We start from the raw sequence: 22,726 nt of genomic DNA on the forward strand, positions 1-22,726 counted from the left end.
TGTTTTCAACAGAGTTGGTTGTTTAACATATCATGCAAAAACGTATCATCTATCTGAGCAAGATAAAAATGCTGAGTATGCAAAGTGTTTTTCATTCAGAATCCAAACTCATCGCTACAGAACCAACAATGAGTGTTAACTGCACATTAGTGAATAACTACATTCATGAGGAGGTTTAGTTTTCAAAGCAGCCGGGAAAGCTGAGTCAAAGCCTGAACAGTTGGTGACCTGAGCCAAGGCTAGAGTCCATTCACAGCATACGGCCAGTGGTTAAATCAGATTTTGTCAATGAGAGTCGTGGTGGGCTTTGAGCCCGATATAGCTGCAGCAGCCAAGCAGGGAAGCCTTGGCTGTAAACCCTCACAGATGCTGCAGCCATATGTTTCATCCAACAGCGGGAAGAATCTCACACCAACTTCCCTTCAGATTATCGATAAGCGGGATTATCGCCAAATTCTGAAGAGTGCCATAATGGCTAAAGCTTTTTTCAGCTGATCTTTAAGGAATATTCTAATCAAATTTAATTTTTGTTCATGTAGTTGATTTGGAAGAGATTGATTTCAGTCCAAAGTTGATTTTGATGACAGAAGCTGCCGCATTGTTCTGTTAATCTGAGGGTATTTTCAAAACAGTCCATAGAGACAGGTATTCAAGCTTTTGCCATATACCACACTGTTAAACATAGAGAAGATTCAGTATCATGTAATATTTTTTTCTACTATAATGAAGCTCAATCTTTTCCCATCAGCAATTAACTGAATGATCCCCTAAAAAGTCAAACACAGGCTTGGTAGGGCGTGCAAATCTCAATTAGTTTTATAATCAGCAGTGTGTGACTCAGGCACACATAAACTGTTTTCTTAATGAAGCAAGGGGAGAAAAGGTGAATGGGACAGAAATAAAAAAGTTGCAGATGTCCACTTCTAAAAGCCGGTAGAGGGCTTAAAGTAACATACAGATTAACAGCAAGGTAAGCCAAAGCAAAAGCTTTCAGTCATGCCGTCGAGGTCAAGAAAGGACTGAAAGCTGCAGGCAGGATGCTGTCTTACCTTTTGTAGCTGCTTATGCCTAAAATATGTTTTATGGTGTGTTATCCAATGATTATACAGTCTATTTATTCACAAAAACGTCTTCAAGTCTTGACATGCCAACAGGTTTATTATAACAGCATATCCACACCTTACAACTAAAGGAACTTTTCAAACATTTCATATCCACTAAAATGACAAAAGGTAAAACACACACAAGGTGATAAATCCAAAGCCATGAAAATCTACAGAGGATCATGCATGTAAGGCAAGTGTGAGTGGAAGAGAAAGCAGCTGTCATCAAGGCTCAGGGCATCTGGACACCATTCCCTGGTGCAGTGAAATCCAGCAAATCTTTTACAGGATTTGTTTTTCCATTGCAGATGGTCCCTTAGCATGTTTTCCTCCCATTGGCTCGGGGTCCCTTGCTGGCAGTGCTGCAGCTTTGCAGGTACCACATTTAAGGGTGTTCTCTGTCTGCTGCAAGTCCCTGCAAACTGACAGGAGGGACCTGGAGTTAAAGATCACATGAGCAGCGTTGGATAACAAAGTTTTGTCACAGTAAGGTGCAAAGGTAAGTGCTGCATAGAGACTTTATTTTGGAATTAGATTTAAATTGATTGCATCAATTGTTGCAATATCTGCATCAATGCTTAAAGCCCAGACATCAACAAGGAAATCATGGCTATTTTGCAAAATTATGATTTAAAAATTCTTTTGAAATGATAGATAACATTCCGTCATATGAGAACTAAAAGAGCACCAGAATAAACACGTGTATCTGTATTTTGCATACATAAATATCAGGAAAGTGTTTAGAACAAAATATGTGTACTCAATGCCTGTGGAAAATAATAGAAACTATTCTTTTGTTTCCTGTTTTTATGTCATGCATCAAGATATTTCATTATCATAACCTAAAAAGTAGGCAGGCATAATTGTAATTATGAAGAATGTAGTTTCTCTGTCTGATAAAGTTATACACAACTTGCACAAAAATAACAGCTAGTTGAGGACTATAACTCTCCCTGCTATAATTTAAATCAAAATTATGTATAGATAATATTTCATAATTTGCTTTGTGCTCTTTTAAAACTCATAGTTATAAACAAATACAGATCTATATTTACAGGGTGAGTAACTTTCTCAGAGTTGAAGGTATTTTTCCTCCAAAGGAGCTTTTTTTCCTTATCTTTGATTTAAAAGACTGATATTTTACTAAACTTCATCTGAACATGAGTTAAAAAATTATTTGATTTAAGTAGATTTTAAACAAAATTCTTTTGTCTTGATTACTATCATACTGTGCTTTTCCCATATATAGGCAAGAAGCTGATTTAGGGTCCTCATCGCTAGAGGGCAGCATTGTCAAGCTGACAAGCAGGACAATTAAACACCTAATATGTTATAACTTTCAGAGATATTAGCACCCCTTTTGTCAGATTGTTGTAATATAAAAAGATATATTATTTACTTATTTCACTGAAATTTTGGGAAAATGCTTTTTGCAAACTGAAATAAAATAATTGCACATCTCTTAACAAATACTGTTTTATGTACTCTTTGATCTAATTTCCACTTTCTGTGGGGGCGTACCTGATATTAATCATAGCAAATCTGTTCAATTAGAGCTAAATTTCATAATTATTTGTATGAGTTTTCTGCAGTTTGCTCATTTACATCTACATTTGATGGCATTTATTATAATGAAGACCTCACTCCTCACCTTGCATTCAGTAATCTTGAGCTGGGATGTCCAACCATGCCAACATGGAACTTGGTAATGGTGCTTTCAATGAGATTATGTTTCTTGGAAGGATAGACCTAGGTTTTAGTGAGGTAACTGAAATTATAAAAGGTTCCAAATTGTATTTAAGTGTGACTCAAAGCATCTGGTAGAAGGGCTGTGTGGTTTGCAGCACTGGTGCCTTGCAGCAAGAAGGTTTTGAGCTTAAATCCTGGTCTAAGATCTTCCTTCTTGTCACATTCTCTAGGTGCATGATTGGGTTATCTCTAGGTTTTCTGGCTCCCCCAGAAATATGGCTGTTAGATTGATTGGTTATTCTAAATTGCTCTTAGGTGTGTGGATGTGTGATTGGGGTAAACATGGTTGTGTTACCCTCCAACAGACCAACGGCACGTCAAGAATTTACTCAGCATTTTGCCTAAATACTGCAGCAGGTAGATAACACCCCCTATGACTATGGATGGATGGATGGATGGATGGATGGATGGATGGATGGATGGATGGATGGATGGATGGATGGATGGATGGATGGATGGATGGATGGATGGATGGATGGATGGATGGATGGATGGATGGATGGATGGATGGTAAAGTCCGAATACATATGTATGTGAATGATTGTGGCACATGTTAACTGATTTGTATTTAAGAAGATTATCTCTTGCTTTTTTATTTAAATATCCTTCAACCAAATATTAGTTTAATGACACCCATGCTAATCCTACCAGATTATTGCAGCTATTTTCTCCATGTAGATTTGTTTGTTATAAGTTGTATTTTGCAATATATGAGTTATATTCGGTTTTGGGAAAATCTAAAAGAGATTTTTATGTTATTATTTTTACACCACCATGGTAATCTAAGAGTGCATAAAACAGTATTTGTTTCAACAGACATACACTATAAATAATAGCAAAATATACTACTGAGATCTCTGGGTATGTGTTACCTTACCATTTTTCACAGTTTGTTATATTCTTTGCAATTTTCTATTATTTATTAGAAAATATTTGGTTGTTTTCCTTTACCTGTTATTTCTTCCGACATGGAGATTAGCCCCACCATTTTCTGTGGGATGCTTAAACTGAATACATTTATAGCAAAACCTTTTTTCACTTATTCGTCTCTGGTCTTTATGATTTCCTTGTGATTGTTGCAGAGCCTCTGTCATGCAGGCAGGTCATACAGCAGACACTATGGTATGAAGGAGCAGCTAAAAGACCTAGGCTCCTTTTTTCACATCAGGCAGGTATGAAATCAAGTATTACATACAAATACACAATATATTCTTCATTGACTTAGAATGCAATAATGTTTTTTTTTCTTTGTTCTCCAAAACAGCCTTGGCTCTGACCATATAAAAGAAAATGAATCTTACCTGAAAGATCCTTAATGCTCCACTAGGGGGCCCCACAGTAGCTGGTAGAGGGGCTCCACGATGAGAAGGTTGAAGGCTGGATGGAGATTTTCTGTTCAAGGTTTGTCTCCTTTTCCTGCTCCTTTTGTCTTATTTTCATTTGTTTAATTTCACAGGAATTTGGTTTATCTTTCTTGATTCCACTGTTTCTATTCGGTTTGTCATAATTTTACTCAGGTGCAGTTCTTACATAATTATATCATTTATAATAAGACATAATAAATTAAATGAACACAATAATTCATTTTACTTTATATAACTCATATGTAACCTTAACAAACATACTTATAATTTAATTTAGCCTTTTTGTTCTTAAAAGCATAAAGTGTTATGAGATACTGACATTCATCACCCTGATTGGATGGATTCTGTTAAGTTGCCTTTGACAGAATTAGGTCCACACCGGACATTGAGTGGGGTAAGACCTGTTAAGATGGAGGTGAAGCAAGAACAGTGGCATTAATTCCTTTAGCTGTGTTGATGTAATGTTTTTCTGGATCATGGACTGCGTAAATCTGGCTTCCCATGTCCTCATGGAAAACTTTTGATTTTCTGCTTTTCAGTATATCATTAGGGTATTAAACATATAGAGATTGGTTATCTCTGAAGCTTTTCTTATAGGTCAAAGCACCTGGGACCAAATATGTATTATATATATATATATATATATATATATATATATATATATATATATATATATATATATATATATATATATATATATATATATATATATATATATATGAAGATTAATTTAAAACACGCACGTGTTTTGGTAAGTTCTCCAGCTGCATTAAATTGCCTTGTGTCAGAGTAAAAGATAGCTTTAATCCTTAAATAAAGGTTCTTACAGCTATAATGAATTGACAGTTTGAACTGACATAACAGCTAAAACATTGTGTCTGAAATTTAAACATAAACTTAATAAAAAAAGAAGACATAAATCCTTCCTGTAATGACAAACATATACTCTTTTTCTAAAAAAAAAAAAATGCTTCCTTTTATGTCTGTAGCTATAGTTTTCAGCAGCAGAATAGCAGTTTAAAGTCATATTAAATAAACACCTAATCACTGGAAGATCGACAAAGCTCAAAACAGAACTTTATTAATTCAAAAATAACATTTCCACTGTGAAATAAGATAGAAGTTTCTTTCCTTTTGTCATTTGTAGAAGTATATTGCTAATCTTATAAATAGAATTGAAAAGGATCAATGCCATGTCGAATGTACAGTCGTATTCATTAAATTAGAATATTATTGGGAAACTTATTTATTTCAGTAACATACACTCACTGGCCACTTTATTAGGTACCCCATGCTAGTAACGGGTTGGACCCCCTTTTGCCTTCAGAACTGCCTCAATTCTTGGTGGCATAGATTCAACAAGGTGCTGGAAGCATTCCTCAGGGAGTTTGGTCCATATTGACATGATGGCATCACACAGTTGCCGCAGATTTGTCGGCTGCACATCCATGATGCGAATCTCCCGTTCCACCACATCCCAAAGATGCTCTATTGGATTGAGATCTGGTGACTGTGGAGGCCATTTGAGTACAGTGAACTCATTGTCATGTTCAAGAAACCAGTCTGAGATGATTCCAGCTTTATGACATGGCGCATTATCCTGCTGAAAGTAGCCATCAGAAGTTGGGTACATTGTGGTCATAAAGGGATGGACATGGTCAGCAACAGTACTCAGGTAGGCTGTGGCATTGCAACGATGCTCAATTGGTACCAAGGGGCCCAAAGAGTGCCAAGAAAATATTCCCCACACCATGACACCACCACCACCAGCCTGAACCGTTGATACAAGGCAGGATGGATCCATCCTTTCATGTTGTAGACGCCAAATTCTGACCCTACCATCCGAATGTCGCAGCAGAAATCGAGACTCATCAGACTAGGCAACATTTTTCCAATCTTCTATTGTCCAATTTCAATGAGCTTGTGCAAATTGTAGCCTCAGTTTCCTGTTCTTAGCTGAAAGGAGTGGCACCCGGTGTGGTCTTCTGCTGCTGTAGCCCATCTGCCTCAAAGTTCGACGTACTGTGCGTTCAGAGATGCTCTTCTGCCCACCTTGGTTGTAACGGGTGGTTATTTGAGTCACTGTTGCCCTTCTATCAGCTCGAACCAGTCTGGCCATTCTCCTCTGACCTCTGGCATCAACAAGGCATTTCCGCCCACAGAACTGCCGCTCACTGGATGTTTTTTCTTTTTCGGACCATTCTCTGTAAACCCTAGAGATGGTTGTGCGTGAAAATCCCAGTAGATCAGCAGTTTCTGAAACACTCAGACCAGCCCTTCTGGCACCAACAATCATGCCACGTTCAAAGTCACTCAAATCACCTTTCTTCCCCATACTGATGCTCGGTTTGAACTGCAGGAGATTGTCTTGACCATGTCTACATGCCTAAATGCACTGAGTTGCCGCCATGTGATTGGCTGCTTAGAAATTAAGTGTTAACGAGCAGTTGGACAGGTGTACCTAATAAAGTGGCCGATGAGTGTAATTCACATAGTATAGATGTCTTCGGGCTCCATTTCTGTTACTTATGGGGATTTCTACTTAAAGCGAATAAAAACCTGACGTTTAGAATATAATTTTATATTACATCAAGAAAGAAATATGTTTTAATACAAAAATGTGGCCTATGTAAAATATGTTTATGTATGCTTACTGACAGAAAGTCAAATAAGTGTTTACTCCTTTACATAAAATTAGTAATTAGAATATATTTATGGGAAAAACAAATGAAGCTTATGCGAAAATTCAAATCCGTACGACTCTTATCATCATAGACTCTTATCGTCACTCGTCCAGCTTCAGCCAATCATCCCGGGACCCCATCTCCTCCGAAGCCCACTATCTTTCAAGACCCTCTTCATTTAGCTCCTGGCCAAGCTTCTCTCTCCCGTACGGAAGAAAACTTTCACGCACCTCCACCCCATCTCCTCCCTCACTCTCAGACTAATCCCAGTCCCACTCACCCTAGAGCTTATTCCACCACCAGGGGAAGACTACTCTAACTCTTTTTCTCGGTTACTCATTTAAGTGAATGTTGGTTCACAGCATCAAAGTGTTTTGCTGGGGCCTGAGTGCCAAATAACTTATTTCATTTATGTCACTCTCTGCTTATCTGCTTCTATCTTCTTGAACCCCAGTCGGCCTCGACAGATGGCTGCTCACACAGAGCCTGGTTCTGCTGGAGGTTTCTTCCTGTTAATAGGGAGTTTTCCTCTCCACTCTCGCTACATGCATGCAACCAGCTTATTTTCCTTTGATAGAAAAAAAAAATTGACCAATCTCCTGTGTTACCTGTATCATTACATTAAATTGAATAAGACGTTTCTAATTGCAGCTTTTCTCTGTGTGAGTCTTTCCAGGTTGAGTTGCTGAGTATCTGACTGATAAATTATCCAGTCGATTTACGCTCGTCAAAGTTGAAGGGATTCACCTCTAGGAACTGAAAGGCCTACAGTAGTATCCATTCAACATTTCCTTGGCTGGTCCCCTACAATTCCTTTTTAAACATCAATATTTGTACTAAAATATTCTTTCTGTCATGATTTGTGGACATTAAGATTTAAAGATAAGCATCATCTCGTGGTCAGACCCCGTGATTCAGCGAAAGGGTGGAGTCAGAATAGAAAAATGTTCAAGAAGGGGTAACTCCAGTGGCTGGAAGTTGGAGGGAAGTGGGCTGCCATTCGCGGGCGATTGACTGGGAAGGGTCATTTTGAATGGCTACTACAGTATCTGTATATAACAATTGGGTAGAAATGCATTATCGAGGCCTTTAAAATGTTTAAAAAAGGACAACAGAAGAAAAAGAGTGGTTAGCAATCTTTCAGTGGCTCGAAAAACCACCTGGTATGCATGCATGTGGTACAGGTTGCTAATGCAAGAAACTAGAAAAGGAACATTTTATAGTGCCCAAAGTAATTCAAGGTTCATGGCATAGCACCCGACTCATTTCTTTGTTTATTTCACAATGTAGGTTTGGTTGCATATATTTTCTGGAGAGAGTGTTCTTACTTATCAACAATAGCTTGAGCATTTTCTTTGGATGACAGAATGGTTCAAATGCTACTGATTAAAGAAAAAAAAAACAGTAATACAATGGTATTTGAAGCAAGTTTACCATTACCTTCTGTAAAGGGGAGAATTTGTGTCTCCCTCTTTCTTCTCGTACCTCAGTTCTGCTGAAGAGAGTTTTTCCTCACAACTGTTGCTTCATTTCGTGCTTTGTGTGAGGAATTGCTGCAAAGTCAACGACATATGCAAGCTAACACTATCTACTGTCACTACATGCTCATCCAAGAGAAGCGAGTCCTGCAAAGACTCACTGTAATCTGCAGTGAGTTGTTTGAATCATTCACATGGGTCAGGAAAGGATGCATTCTAAATCACTGCTAAACAAAAATGAACTGAATTGAATTATTTATTTCCAGACAGAAAAACAACCTGTTGCATAAATTCTAACTCTCTCTTACCCACTCACTTTGCAATGACGGTGCAGTTTGATTTTTGCAGATACGCAAAGGTTGGCAATAACTATAACATTTTAAAATAAGAGTTTTCTGCATTAGATTAACCTATTTTTCTTAGTAAAAGAAGATTGCATTACCATTGTTACTTCTTTCAGCCTTATTGAGAATGGACAGTATAAGGCAGCAAGCTAATTCAGTTTTTTACATTCTAAAACCCCACCATGTTGCTACTTGCACTGTGTTTACTGAAGAAATACTCCCGTAGGCAGATCTATTTTCAGAATTTATAGCTAACTTCACCTGTAATTATGAAATTGCATTATTCCCTCAAGCAAACATGCTCTTATCCATCTGTCAACATCAGTGCACCATCAGTTTTACTACCCTCATCATTTTAATTTTATCTCAGGTCTTGGGGGATGAGGGAGAAAACATCCCGCTCCTTAGTGACTCTGACTAACTCTGGGGTGTCCCTTGGCAGAAAGGGAATCCGATATCTCCAGCCTGTCCATGGGCTGCCTTTGGTTCACTTCTAAGGATTTTTTATTTAATGCATGCCCATTTACAATCTACAACAAATTCTTTAGATTTTGTGTGTGTGTAATGATCTTCAATCATGTGTTGGGGAGTCATTGGGACCTTAATCTGCCAGTTGCTAGCTGATAAAACTGAACTGTTTTACAATATGCACCACTTAAAGGTTAAACTCTTGTAAAGTTCTTGATCAAAGCCATGGTCCTGTGAGGCTTGTAAGAATCCAGAGGTTTTCAAAGGCATTTTGCTGCCCTCAAGTGGTCATACAATTGTGACTTGTAGATTACGTTATGACATGCATGTAGTTGTATTGACATTTTATGGCCAATAAGCTGTTTGGACTCCAAAGATGGTTTCAGGATTTGGGTAGGCTGCCATCAACATCATTTAATTGCCCCGGGTGTTTTCAGAATGTGTAAACAAATAATGCTAGTCAAGTCTTCCATGCTTATGATTATCAACTGAACTCAAAGAATACTGTCTATTGCAGACTTAGAAGTATGTACATTTAACAAAATCAGATTATTGTAGCTTTAAGATAGGTGAAGCAAAGGCACAACTGTCTTGTTTCAAGAAGTCACCCGTAGCCTTACCAAAGAACTATATGATAATACAGCATTAAGGTCCTTTGTTGACAAACTTATATTCTCTAACAAATCACCATCCAATCTGTAGTCTTTCATTTGCTAAGATGTACAAACATGTTGGTTTAATTTCCTTTGCATATATGCTCAACTGACTTAAACCATTTTGTTCTAACATGGTGACCTAAGTTGAATCAGGTTGATTCCTTGTACCTTTGTCTGAGGTCCACAAATTTCAGCAAGTTATTATAAATACATAACAGTAGAGATACCTTTACAAAACTCTGGAGGTCAGACACCTCCAAGTAGCTGTTTTGGACCCCAATAACCTTACAGAAGCAGGATCAATTGTGTATTTTGTCCGTTTTACATTAAAAACAAATATTATGGTATTCCTCCAATCATTCCGAGTCTTTTAGGCTTGATGGGCAGACAAAAACCCATGAGGTTATCACTTTTTCACACAGGTTTATTCCTCGCTTTATTTCTTGTATGTTGAAATACCTTGGACTTTTACTGTGAAAATAATAATGGATTTTTTTTAACTGTCGTTAAAGATCCATCTGTAACCAATCCCAGTCCCTTTGATATGATGATATTTTGGTGCTGCATCAAGTTTGCACTAGCTGGTTCTTGATAAAGCAAGATATGTAGCCTATAAAAGGAGAAAAAATGAATTGCTGTTTCACTAAACTAACTTCCAAAGAAGGTCTCTGTGGTCTTGATTTCAGTTGCTAAACCTAAAGGCAGGGCCAAGCCAAGGTGTGCATTGCCTTTTGCCTTACCCATGTGTTTCTCTCGCTAGTTCGTGATGATGACTGAAAAAAAGACAACCTACCACTGTCCCCCAAAAATTTGGTTCTATTGCATGTATATACTGAATATACAAGGTTGTCTCACTTTTTCTTCATAGTTTAGTTAAGCTTTATTACCGTTTCATATAATTTTCTTTGTGTTGCAGATGATCCCAAAGACAATCAATAATTTGAGAATGTCTCTTGAAAGTCATCTGACTTTTCCAACCTGAAATTTAAGAGATCATGCAATTGCCTTTCTCTTTTTTTGGCACATATTTCTGTGCAGAGATTTAAATGTTCATATAAGTTTTATGAGGCAATTTTGATATGTTTCAACAAGTGATTCAGGCACCGATTCTGACTTGCCCGAGTAAAAGGTCTTGGAATAAGGTTCTTTGTGTTTTTCAGCTATTAGAGGTAGGGTGGAGAAGGTGGAGTTGTTCTTGGGAACTCCCTCTCAATTGGAAAATATGAGCTTATTAGAGTACTTTTGACCTTTGCTTGGTTTTTGTGAGTCTCAAAAAAAGGTGAAGTGGAAAGCATACTAGCATCTTAACCATCTAACCGGCTTAAACAGTTTTCTGAGTTTAATGTTCCTGTGAGATCCTTTAACCATGAAAGCTCTCTTTGATCTATCGGCCACTTCTGTTTTTAGGAGCTAGCAAGCTTTGCGTCAGCAAAACATGCAGTTCTGGACAGTTTGTTGGCCTACAGTTTGTAGGCCAACACTGACCTTAGGCAATTCTAAATGGCCTAAAAGGGCATACAGTTCTAAAGTAGGAATTTGTATGGGCTATTCTAGAAATAGATCAAAGAAAACCACCAGCTGAAGTGTTGATATAGAAAAACAACCTTCCCGTGAGTCCAGATTGATTCTGTAATGTAAGTACTGTACATGAAGATATAGCTTTCCCAAATTATTGTTTAGGACCCGTTTTTTTGCACTGATCAGCTTGAACAAGGGACCAAAGATCCCATGAGTGTCGGCAAAGTCTTTTAGTGAAGCCATTCACAATTATACAAACTGCTAATTACCAGAAACAGCTTCACTGCTATCAGCTTCCACTTATACATACAGGTGCTGGTCATAAAATTAGAATATCATGAAAAAGTAGATTGATTTCAGTAATTCCATTTAAAAAGTGAAACTTGTATATTATATTCATACATTACATACAAACTCATATATTTCAGATGTTTATTTTGTTTAATTTTGATGATTACAAATGACAACAAATGAAAATCTCAAATTCATCATATCAGAAAATTAGAATATTACTGAAGACCAATAAAAACAAAGGATTTATAGAAATGTTGGCCAACTGAAAAGTATGAACATGAAAAGTATGAGCATGTACAGCACTCAGTATTTAGTTGGGCCTCCTTTGGCCTGTATTACTGCAGCGATGCGGCGTGGCATGGAGTCGATCAGTCTGTGGCACTGCTCAGGTGTTATGATAGCCCAGGTTGCTCTAATAGTGGCTTTTAGCTCTTCTGAATTGTTGGGTCTGGTGTATTGCATCTTCTTCTTCACAATACCCCATAGATTTTCTATGGGGTTAAGGTCAGGAGAGTTTGCTGGCCAATTAAGAACAGGGATACCATGGTCCTTCAACCAGGTACTGGTAGCTTTGGCACTGTGTGCAGGTGCCAAGTCCTGTTGGAAAATGAAATCTGCATCTCCAAAAAGTTGGTCAGCTGCAGGAAGCATGAAGTGCTCTAAAACTTCCTGGTATGTGGCTGCGTTGACCCTGGACCTCAGAAAACACAATGGACCAACACCAGCAGATGACATGGCACCCCAAACCATCACTGACTGTGGAAACTTTACACTGGACTTCAAGCAACGTGGATGAAGTGCCTCTCTTCTTTTCCTCCAGACTCTGGGACCTTGATTTCCAAAGGAAATGCAAAATTTACTTTCATCAGAGAACATGACTTTGGACCACTCACCAGCAGTCCAGTCCTGTTTCTCTTTAGCCCAGGTAAGACGCTTCTGACGCTGTCTGTGGTTCAAGAGTGGCTTGACACAAGGAATGCGACAGCAGAAACCCATGTCTTTCATACGTCTGTGTGTGGTGGTTCTTGAAGCACTCACTCCAGCTGCAGTCCACTCTTTGTGAATCTCCCCCACATTTTTGAATGGGTTTTGTTTCACAATCCTCTCCAGGGTGCGGTTATCTCTCTTGCTTGTACACTTTTTTCGACCACATCTTTTCCTTCCCTTCGCCTCTCTATTAATGTGCTTGGACACTGAGCTCTGTGAACAGCCAGCCTCTTTAGCGATGACCTTTTGTGTCTTGCCCTCCTTGTGCAAGGTGTCGATGGTCGTCTTTTGGACAACTGTCAAGTCAGCAGTCTTCCCCATGATTGTGTAGCCTATAGAACTAGACTGAAAGACCATTTAAAGGCTTTTGCAGGTGGTTTGAGTTAATTAGCTGATTAGAGTGTGGCACCAGGGGCCATCAATTTTGAACCTTTTCACAATATTCTAATTTTCTGATATGATGAATTTGAGATTTTCATTTGTTGTCATTTGTAATCATCAAAATTAAACAAAATAAACATCTGAAATATATGAGTTTGTATGTAATGTATGAATATAATATACAAGTTTCACTTTTTAAATGGAATTACTGAAATCAATCTACTTTTTCATGATATTCTAATTTTATGACCAGCACCTGTACTTACAGAAAAATCTGTCCAGCGCCCTCTGCTGTCTAAACATTTAACAAGCACAATAGCTAATGTACTATAAACTGTATTTTAAAGTATGATGTGGCTACATAAAAGAAAAAAAAAACATTGCATGGATTAAGAATTCAGAATATGTCCAGCTAATCCAGTTCCTGTAATGATAAAGTAATTTCCTTGACAACCCAGTAAGTACAGCTCATATTTTCTATGCAAATCATCTACCTATTTTTACTATATGATTAAAAATACAAGCATGCATATTTTCATATCTAGACCCCTTAGGCCCTCTGCAGCTAAACATGATCGCTTTGTCTTTGCTTGACAACAATTTAGTGTCTAAATATTTTGATGCAAAGGATCGAGTAAATTACATGATTAGCGTAGAGTAAGGGTCATTTTAATTGGATTATCCTCAATAGTAAATTGGAGAGGGATTCCCAACCCTCTTAAACACACAGTGCCACCATGTGGTATAATGGGATGCTGTGGTGAAATGTGGTAAATGCTAAGCAGGCTGTGAGCAATATTATTCAGTGTTTTTGTTATTTTGAAATATTTTTTATTCTTTCAACAATTATATTTTAACGTATATGCAAATGTTTGTTAATCTTTAAAGAAGGAGCAATAATTTGGCTGATCACAGATTTATTCGAATTAACTCTTTTTGTACGGAATGGCTGATAAGCATTTTGATAACCTTTTCAACCCCCAAGGAAAAAAATGATATAGGAGGGTTAATGTATTTGCATGTGTCCAGTCCTCTAAACTTAATTAAAAAGACTTGTTAGAAACAATTACCACAATTCGCTGCTAGTCGATTTGTTCTTATAATGATATTAATCGTAATTATTACTAATACATCACCAGGTTGACTCTCTGCTTTGTCTATGGTTTTAATTTAAATGAAAATGCTTATTAAAAGCAGCTGACCTCAGATGAGCTCTTTCAGTTGGAAAAATGAGTTGAAGGTAATTCTTTCTTTAGTTCTTGATGAGGCTCCCGGATATTGTTCTGGAACAAGGTACTCCTGATGTAACTCAGAGAGACATAACAGGTAACTGGGACTGTCGTAATGCGATCAGCCTGAGGATTTAAAAGTTATTTGAAGTGCTGTGTTTCTTAAAGCTAGTACACAGTCAACAGTGCAGATCCAGTCTTTTTAAAATGCCCATGAAAGTATGTCATACAGCTTAGCTCTATGTCCCTATGTTAGATTGTATAGATAATGAAATGTAAACAGATCCATTACAGCAGATATTTTATAGCCTATCTATTTGTATGCTCTTGTCTACAGGAGCTATTTGATCACTGTTGGGCTTATTGAAGATATACGATTTCATTATGATAATTGGCCTTGATGCTCAAAAAAGTTTTAAAAAAACATGGATATTGTAACTATCATCTAATTTTTATTATTTTTATCAATATTTCAGGCAGCTACTAAACAATATATTTTCTGTGAATTAATATAGATTCTGATAGTAAGTCCCAGTTAAGATTCCTTTGTACCATTTATACACCGTGATTTGATTTAATTAAGTCTTAGAATTTGCTTCATATAATTTGTAACTACATGACTTGTTAAATGCAGGGATCATGTAGCTGTGGTGATGCACAGTACTTTTCCCCCTAAGCTTAGCATCGTTATTTACTGTTTACCCGTGTAATAGGGGGAGAGAGTGGAACAGTTTGTTTTCACAGTGTCCTGTCCTGCCGTGACACTTTGAGAGGCGACTTTGGCTGAAACCTTTAACCCTCAGCAGAGGATTTGTGGGATTGTAGGTGGAGTGAAGGATTTAGGGTTTTAGTGGCACACTGGAAAAGAGTGGGTCAGTGTGTCAGTATATCAGTGAGTCAGTAGGCTTCTCATTTTTCCAATCTAGGTCAGCTATCTACTTTCTTTGAATGAGGCTAATGCCGGAACTTCGTGGTGTCACACTGGTCTCACTTGTCACGTAAGGGTCTAACTGCTTGTGTTTTAAAACCCTTACACGTGCAGTCACACCTTCAGCTTTCACCCAAAGTCCTCATCAGACAAAAACAAAAGGCCTTTCTGCTCAGGTTTGCTGGAAAGATGGGCTTTGGAGTGCAAAGTAGTTTTGTATATTGCCAATTATGTTTTAAAATGATCTAAAATCATAGTTCCTTGTTTAGCTAATGTTCTGTTTTAAAAGATCCAGTCCTGCTGAGCCACAGGGAAAGTGTAGGGATCCATTTACTGATTTACAGATTGAGAGAAGGATTTTAAAGTCTTTTCTCTGAGCTACAGGGAGCTAGTGGAAGGGCTTCAGAACCAGGCTGATGTGCTCTAGTTTCTAAGTTCTAGTGAGAACAAGGGCAGCAGCTTTTTTGATCAGCTGCCTGCAGCTGTCTGACAGACTTTTTAGGCAAACCTATGAAGACACTGCTGCAATATTAAATTCTACTAAAGAAAAATGCATGAATGAGTTGGTCTGGATCTTACTTGGACATTTGTCCTTCAATCCTGGAGATGTTCTTCAGGTGATAAAAGACTGACTTAGTAACTGCCTTTATGTGCCTCTGAAGATTTAAGCCATAATCAGTGGTTTCTGATGTAAAGGGATTATAATACTGTCTAAATATTTTGATACTTAATATTAAATGAATAGCTTAATGATTAATCTGTTTGTAAAACATTTTCTATTAAGTCATTATAAGCTATTTTTAATAGAAAAAATACCACATTTAGTAACAGAAACACATTTAATTGGCCCAAATAAAAAAAAACAATTCAAAATACCAAAAAACCTAAATGTTTTGGTACTACATTTTAAAGAATTGATTTAAATTTAAATTAGATGAATTTTTATCAATACAAAGGAAAGAGTTTCCTTTATTTCTTGTGTCTATCAGATGTAGCTCTTACACAATTGGTGATAATAATCAATAATATTTCAAAATTTGAATTGGTTCATAGACTCTAGATTCTCACATTTCAGTTCATTTGTTTCTATTGGTTTTCTCTATTTTCTTCAGCAAGATAAAACACATTGGATTGTGGTGAATATATTTAAATTTTACAGAAAGATTCTTCAGTGGGCTTAGATTTAGACTTCGACCAGGTAATGTTAACACACTCATATTCTTCAATCTAAGCCAGGTCATTTTACTTCTAGCTCCATATCAAAGGATGTATTCTTGTCAAACTTTGTCTTCAATCTACAGTCTGTCATTTTATACCAGCCGGTTTAGCTTATTCCAGCCTTTATTTCTCTACTGAGGAGTATTCCCTCGCCCCAGTTGCCACTGCAAAATACAATGAAAATGTTTGCAATGCACTGTATAAGACTCTTTTTATTCTTGTCCACATACTGTAGGTCTGCTTGCATTTGAGTATCTGATTATCAAAGCACTGCAAAACGAGTCCGTGTCCCATTTAAAAAATCAGGTTTCATTTTTATTCCCAGATTCATGTCACAATGTAACTGATTTATCTTGACTTTACCTTGATACCAGAGGTAAATGTCTGGCATTTGTCTTTGAACCATTTTAATGTCCAGAGTATATTTAATGTTGATTTGTGTTTCTAATGAAAAGACTTAAAACCCATGTTACCGGTACAAAAAAAAGCTTTCTTAACTGCATGGCTAAAGTAATGCCATATAAAAGTTGATGTGTTTTTTTTAAAGGGATTAAGCATTTTTAATGGTGAATCAAGTAAATCACATATGAAAACATACTCCTTTGCTCTAAAAAAAAAAATGTGCCAGGGTGCCTCAGGTGCCGATTATAGTCCATTTTAGATGATGTAACATGACTGTACTGTTGGCCTCTTGAAGAGAGTTGGGAAATGTATTTTCAGAGAAGGGACGATATGTTATGACCCTGTAATTTTCAGAGTCAGATATTACGGTCATTGACATTTTACACAGTTTGGCAAACAAAGATTTAAACATAAAAAAATTGCTTAGTCAGTAAGAATTATTAGTTATTTTTGTTCTGGTGTTCAATATGTTTAGGGCTTTAAATCTCTAAAATAAAAATAGAAAATACGCTTTAATACTACCTTGAATTAATGATTATCTATTTACCCCTACGTGTACCAGTTTCTCATATTTAGATTGCAATCAGTCCATAATGTAAAAGCGTGATATGTAACTAATTTCATGCCAGGGCAATGTTTACTCATCAAACACAGCCAGTCCATAAAGCCACTTCTACTGTTTGTATGAGCAAACATGCTGTTGCCCTAAAAAACTGCACTGGTATAATTGAACACGTGCATCTTCTTGAAATTGAAAAAAGTAAGAATTTGATAATTTGCATCCGAAAAAATAAGAAAATTAATACTTTATCTTGTTAAAACAGGATAAACTACATGAAGGATGCTCAGTGTGACGTTGTAGAATCCCTGATGTCATGATCTAAACATAAACAATCAATCCAAAACAAGAAACGGGTTTATAACATATTTTATTTCAGAATATACATAAATTATAATTATGTAAATTCAACTTTTTTAATTTTCAAATTCTATGACATATTCCTAATGTTATATAAAATATAGAATCATATAAAAATAAAGTAAATGATTTTATATTCAGGTATACACAAAATGGCTTTCATCTATTGCATCATCTGCTAGTGTACAATATTTCCAACAAAATATGTTTAAACACAGCTAAAACTTATGAAAGTAGGCAGATGGTTACCTGTAGGTCTGTTGACACTTTACATCATGTCCAACTAGTTTTAAGTACAGTAAAAATACCCCGTTAACAAAGTTTGCATTTAGGAAAATTTGCATTTAACCTAAAGTTAGGGTGATAAAGTGCTTGTTTTAGCGGTGCAGCAGAGGCCCAAACATTACACAATAATTCCTGGAAGTTATAAACAGGGAAAATTATAAAAAGGGATCTAAAAATGTATATTCCCTAAATACAGAATATGTTCTCCTTGGGAAAACTATATAAATATATTTGAAAACCTAATGACTACATTTTTATAAAAAACTGCTTAGAAAGCAATTATTAAGCTTTAAATTTAACAATTTCAACTGAAATCAAGATAGTTTTCATTATGAAGAAATATCTTATTCCCTGTACTGATATTTTTGTTTAATTACGACATAATGATACAGATTTTTTTTTAAACCATATAAATTCAACATTTATAAACCAACAAAGACATTTTAACAAACAGATACACCTCGTTTACTTATCGCTGGAGAGATACTAAATTTACATCACCCCTAAAAACTTTAGACTTTGAGAGCTATAAAAGCCAACGTGCTGATGCACATGCTTGTTGACCCAACTGCCTCACAGACCTTCAAAGGAGCAGACACTGAGGCAATAGCTAAATGTTTGACCATGCTGCCTAGGAATGACCTCTGGTTCATACACCGCTAAACTCACCCGTCTGGTTAGATAGCTTGTGTAAATAATACGGTAAAGATGATCAAATATTTTTTAAATTGATGCTATGCTGGCTGCCCACAGTCAGAGCTTATGTCAGATATTACATATGTTATGATTTGATTCTATGCATGTAAATATAAAGCACTTTTCAGTAGTTGTATTATGTCATTCTTTGATTTTTTAAAAATCATTTAACTGCATCTTGAAAATAAAGAATTATTTCAGGGGTCATGCTTCTATATAATCTTATTTAGAGACAGAGAACCATAAAATTCAGCAAAAATTTCAATGTTTCTAATGGGATCAGATTTAATAAAAAAAAGAATACAGTGGCTATAAATAAAAAAGAGAAATTATTTTTTAAATAAATTATGCCGGTGTATTAGTATAATTTCAGAATAAAAGCTGGGACAATTTTTTGTGAAAAATTCCACACAAAAAAAGAATTGAAACCAATGAAAATATAAAATACTCTCGACTTTTATCATAAATGTAGGGTTTTTTTTCCACTTGCAACTACAGTACTAAATACTCTTACTTCATCATATAATCCCTTTACAATACCTTGATTTTACAAATATAAATTTTGTTCTTGTTTGTATAAAATATGCACTACATACATAGAAACCTCCCTGTAAACCCATAGAGAAAACATCTTGTTTCTCAAAATCTCTAAAAGATTTGCTGTTAATACCAGGATTTATATATAGAAATTACATAAAAAAATGTTTCAGTATAGGCATTCAGTGTATTTGCATATATCTGTTTTAGCCACTTGTAAAAAATGTTTAATTATTAGGCTGTCCAAAGCAAGCATACCTCTTAAATTATTTCAGTCTGTCAATCTGTTAGTCACAGAGTGCCTTTTTCTGTTCTTTATGTGCATCCACAGGACTCTACTATCATATCAGGGACATCCATTTTAACGATGCTGTGCTGAGAGTTGAAATAGACCATGGAGAGTGGCCGCCGCTCAGTGGGAATGCAGCATGAAGCCGTGCCTGTGTTGATGCCATTGACTTTAAGCTGGCTGAAGACAGTAGTGTGGAATGAGGATGCTATGCCGGGCGAGCCAGCCAGATGTGGGGGGCACTGACCCATGCAGTAGTTCATGTGGTAGCCTTCAGGTGCAATGATCCACTCATCCCACTTGATGTCCTTAAACCTGATGTAGAAGTCTCTCTTGCAGCAGACCGTCACCTCATCGCCACAGCGCAGTGAGCGTTTTCTGACTAAATGCTTGGAGTGGTCATCGCGCAGACGCACCTGGGCCACCATGAAGGGCTGGTTTGCTCTGTCAACCGAGCCATCTAAAGAGCAGAGGTTCCTTCCATCCTCTATACAGCTGACCTCAAGCCGGAGCCGTCTCTGACCTCCATCCAAGAAAGTCTGTAGTGTGCGTGTTATTGTGAAGGTGTGCCAGTTACTCTCTTTGACTTCCAGCATCTTTTCTATTACCAGGGTGCGATTAGAGCCTGAGGTTCCTTCGTCTGCTGAGAGGAAGACCCGGGCAAGCAGGCGAGAGTTCCGGTAAGGATCCTCAGAGGGTTGAGCGTAGATCCACAGAGAGGACTGGAGGACTTGGATGCTCTTGCCACGTTCCTGTAGAAACTGAAAGGTAAGGCTGAGGCTGGCCTTATCACCGCTGCCTGAATCATCTATGAAACAAAGACAATTTAAAAACAAAAAACAGATTGTTAATATTTTGAACATATGAAAGTGCCAACAGTTTATAACCAAGAGGGAACATGTTGAAACGAAAGTTGTGAGTTCATTTATTTCGTTTTCTGTATCAAGATACAACAAACTAGCATTTTAGTATGTTCTAAACACTGTTAATCAAAAGGCATACAGTGCATTTCAAATAGATCCATACCTCTTGATTTTTTGTTGAAATGTCATTTTACAAACACAAGCTTTAAAAAGATAGCTATATTTTTTAAGAAGATATAATTGGGAAATACATAGTTTCATATTTTACCACATTCCTATCAGATTTTATTGTCAGCTTTGAATGTAATGCTCTTGAATAAAATCCAGCACATTCAGTGCAAAACCAAGTTTGAACTAACAAATATCCCAAGCTGTGAACGCCTCACAGAGCAACATTCAGTTTATTAACAGAAAGTGGAAAGATGCAGCGATCCATCACTCATGTGTAAGAATCAAGTGCAGAATGTCTGTTAGCCATCACTCTGCAATCTGACCTTTAGAGAAAGTAGTGGCATTGTTTAAGAAAGGTAAATGATACCCTCCTAGCAGTTCTGTTCAAGCCTTGAAGGGAAGACTTGGAAAAGGTACTAAACTGACACCAAATTAAACTTTTTGTTAAACCTATGTTGTACATTTTTCTTAATACACCATCTCTACAGTAAAACATGGTGGTGGCAGTATGTCATGTGGCAAAGTATTACTTAAGCAGGAATAGTGAAGATGCTCAGAATAGAATAAAAACATGTTTGGAGCTAAAAACTACTCAGACCAGGCACGAAACCTGTGTTAAACACAGACAGAGGCTAAGTTTTTAGTAAGAGAGAAAAAAAAAAAAAACAAGAGGTAAGGTTACAATTTCATGGTACTGTATGCCATGAAAAGTGCTATTTAAGGTAACTTTTCATCTCATTTATAATATTAGTGATATACAGTATTATTATTAAAAAGGGTCTTTAGATGAAAACCTTTCTGCAGCAAGAGTTCTTATATCTTTAAAGAAAACATGTATGCATGAGAATATTTTCCACTTCATCTTTTGTTGCATCATAATTTTCCCAAAACTTAGATGTGTCCTCTAGCATTCTCTATACACATTTTCACCCCACTTGTTTTTTCTCTATTTTCTCTATCTGTGCTCTATTTAATCATGTTTCTCTTGTAAAAATGCTTCTTGGATCCTACCCTAAGGAAATCTTGTTATCTGTTTATTTGTCTACACTATTTTTGGCATTAAGCATCCTAAAATTTAGGTTCAGTAAGATAAAAGATTTTAGTTGTTAACCAGGATGCTTTAAAGTTCCAATTTTCGTTGCTTGGGTCAAATTGTCAGTCTTGACGTTGAAAAAAAAAACATCAACTGACCTTATTAAATCTGTGTTAATATTGCAAAATCAACCACAACTTTTTTTTTTCTAGAGATTTGAAATTCCTCTGACTGCTGAAGGGGGGCGTGGTGTTTATCTAACTTTAAAAATCAATACAATATGCATTTTGAACCAGCATAATATGTTTAATAATTGATAAGAATTGAACTTAATTAATCTCACACTGGAGAAAATCACCTCTGCATTTGACCATTTGATGAATAAAAAACATTTCTAAGAGAGAATATTTCCATATTTTCTCACTAAATTGCGAGAACTAAGAGTAAAAATGTAATCTCTTCCAGGCCCTATGCTACTTTATGTGCGTAAAATAACAAAGACTATTTTACGCACGAACCGGATCAAAAAGCGCGCTCGTGTACAGTGTAAAAGAGTCATGCCAAAACCGCTTTAGGGTATGAAAAATGAAAGCACAACTTACTTATATCTGCAAAGCTCACTATCTCATAGCCTTGATCTTTTGTTGGTAAGCTGTTATCTAGTTCAAGGGTACCATCCTGCCTGACGCGCCCTGAGTGAAGCTTACGCAGCGCGGTGAGAAGCGCCACTCGCGGCACCGTCTGAGTGATGTTTGGTCTCTCTTTCAGGTGCAGCTTGTCCAAAAGTTGCTGTTTTGCGATCTCTATCATCAGCCTCTCCTCTGCCTCTTTCTCCAACGGTGGTAAGCCACAGGATGCGCAGCCTGGGGAGCCGCACACCCAGAGACCCTTCTGCAGTAAAGTTGGCAGTAGTAGAAACAGTGAGATGAGTGAAAAAGACGTCGTCATCCTCCAGTGTGAAGCGAGGATTTGCATTTTCGAACTAAGTAATTTGACTAATAAAAATCTTTTAAAATCTATTCTTTTAGTGCTTCTTTCCACTTGGTGTGGTCAGATGCTCTTGCTGGAAACTCTGGTGCAGTGAAGAAAGACGCTGAAGAAGCAGTGGCGTCTCACCCTTTTGATGCTGC

General features: G+C 36.8%; 1 protein-coding gene and 1 long non-coding RNA gene across 2 annotated transcripts; one reads left to right on the forward strand and one right to left on the reverse strand.

Annotated features, from left to right (window-relative positions):
• Positions 1-1,415: 1,415 nt before the first annotated feature.
• LOC119791739 lies at positions 1,416-22,701 on the forward strand. Its single transcript, XR_005281898.1, has 5 exons — positions 1,416-1,602; positions 3,935-4,024; positions 4,117-4,253; positions 19,572-20,297; positions 22,365-22,701. It is a non-coding gene; the product is annotated as an uncharacterized LOC119791739 (long non-coding RNA).
• On the reverse strand, positions 18,418-22,706 carry LOC119791668 (inhibin beta B chain). Its single transcript, XM_038297929.1, has 2 exons — positions 22,199-22,706; positions 18,418-20,337 (listed from the first exon to the last, which is right to left on the reverse strand). Exons 1-2 carry the CDS (start codon positions 22,569-22,571, stop codon positions 19,556-19,558), a joined length of 1,155 nt encoding a protein of 384 aa, XP_038153857.1. The 5' UTR covers positions 22,572-22,706; the 3' UTR covers positions 18,418-19,555.
• Between the last annotated feature and the right edge of the window lie 20 nt (positions 22,707-22,726).

The sequence above is a fragment of the Cyprinodon tularosa genome, unplaced genomic scaffold (genome assembly GCF_016077235.1).
Source record: "Cyprinodon tularosa strain WSP-4 unplaced genomic scaffold, ASM1607723v1 ctg10, whole genome shotgun sequence".
In the NCBI taxonomy this organism is placed as follows: Eukaryota; Metazoa; Chordata; class Actinopteri; order Cyprinodontiformes; family Cyprinodontidae; genus Cyprinodon; species Cyprinodon tularosa.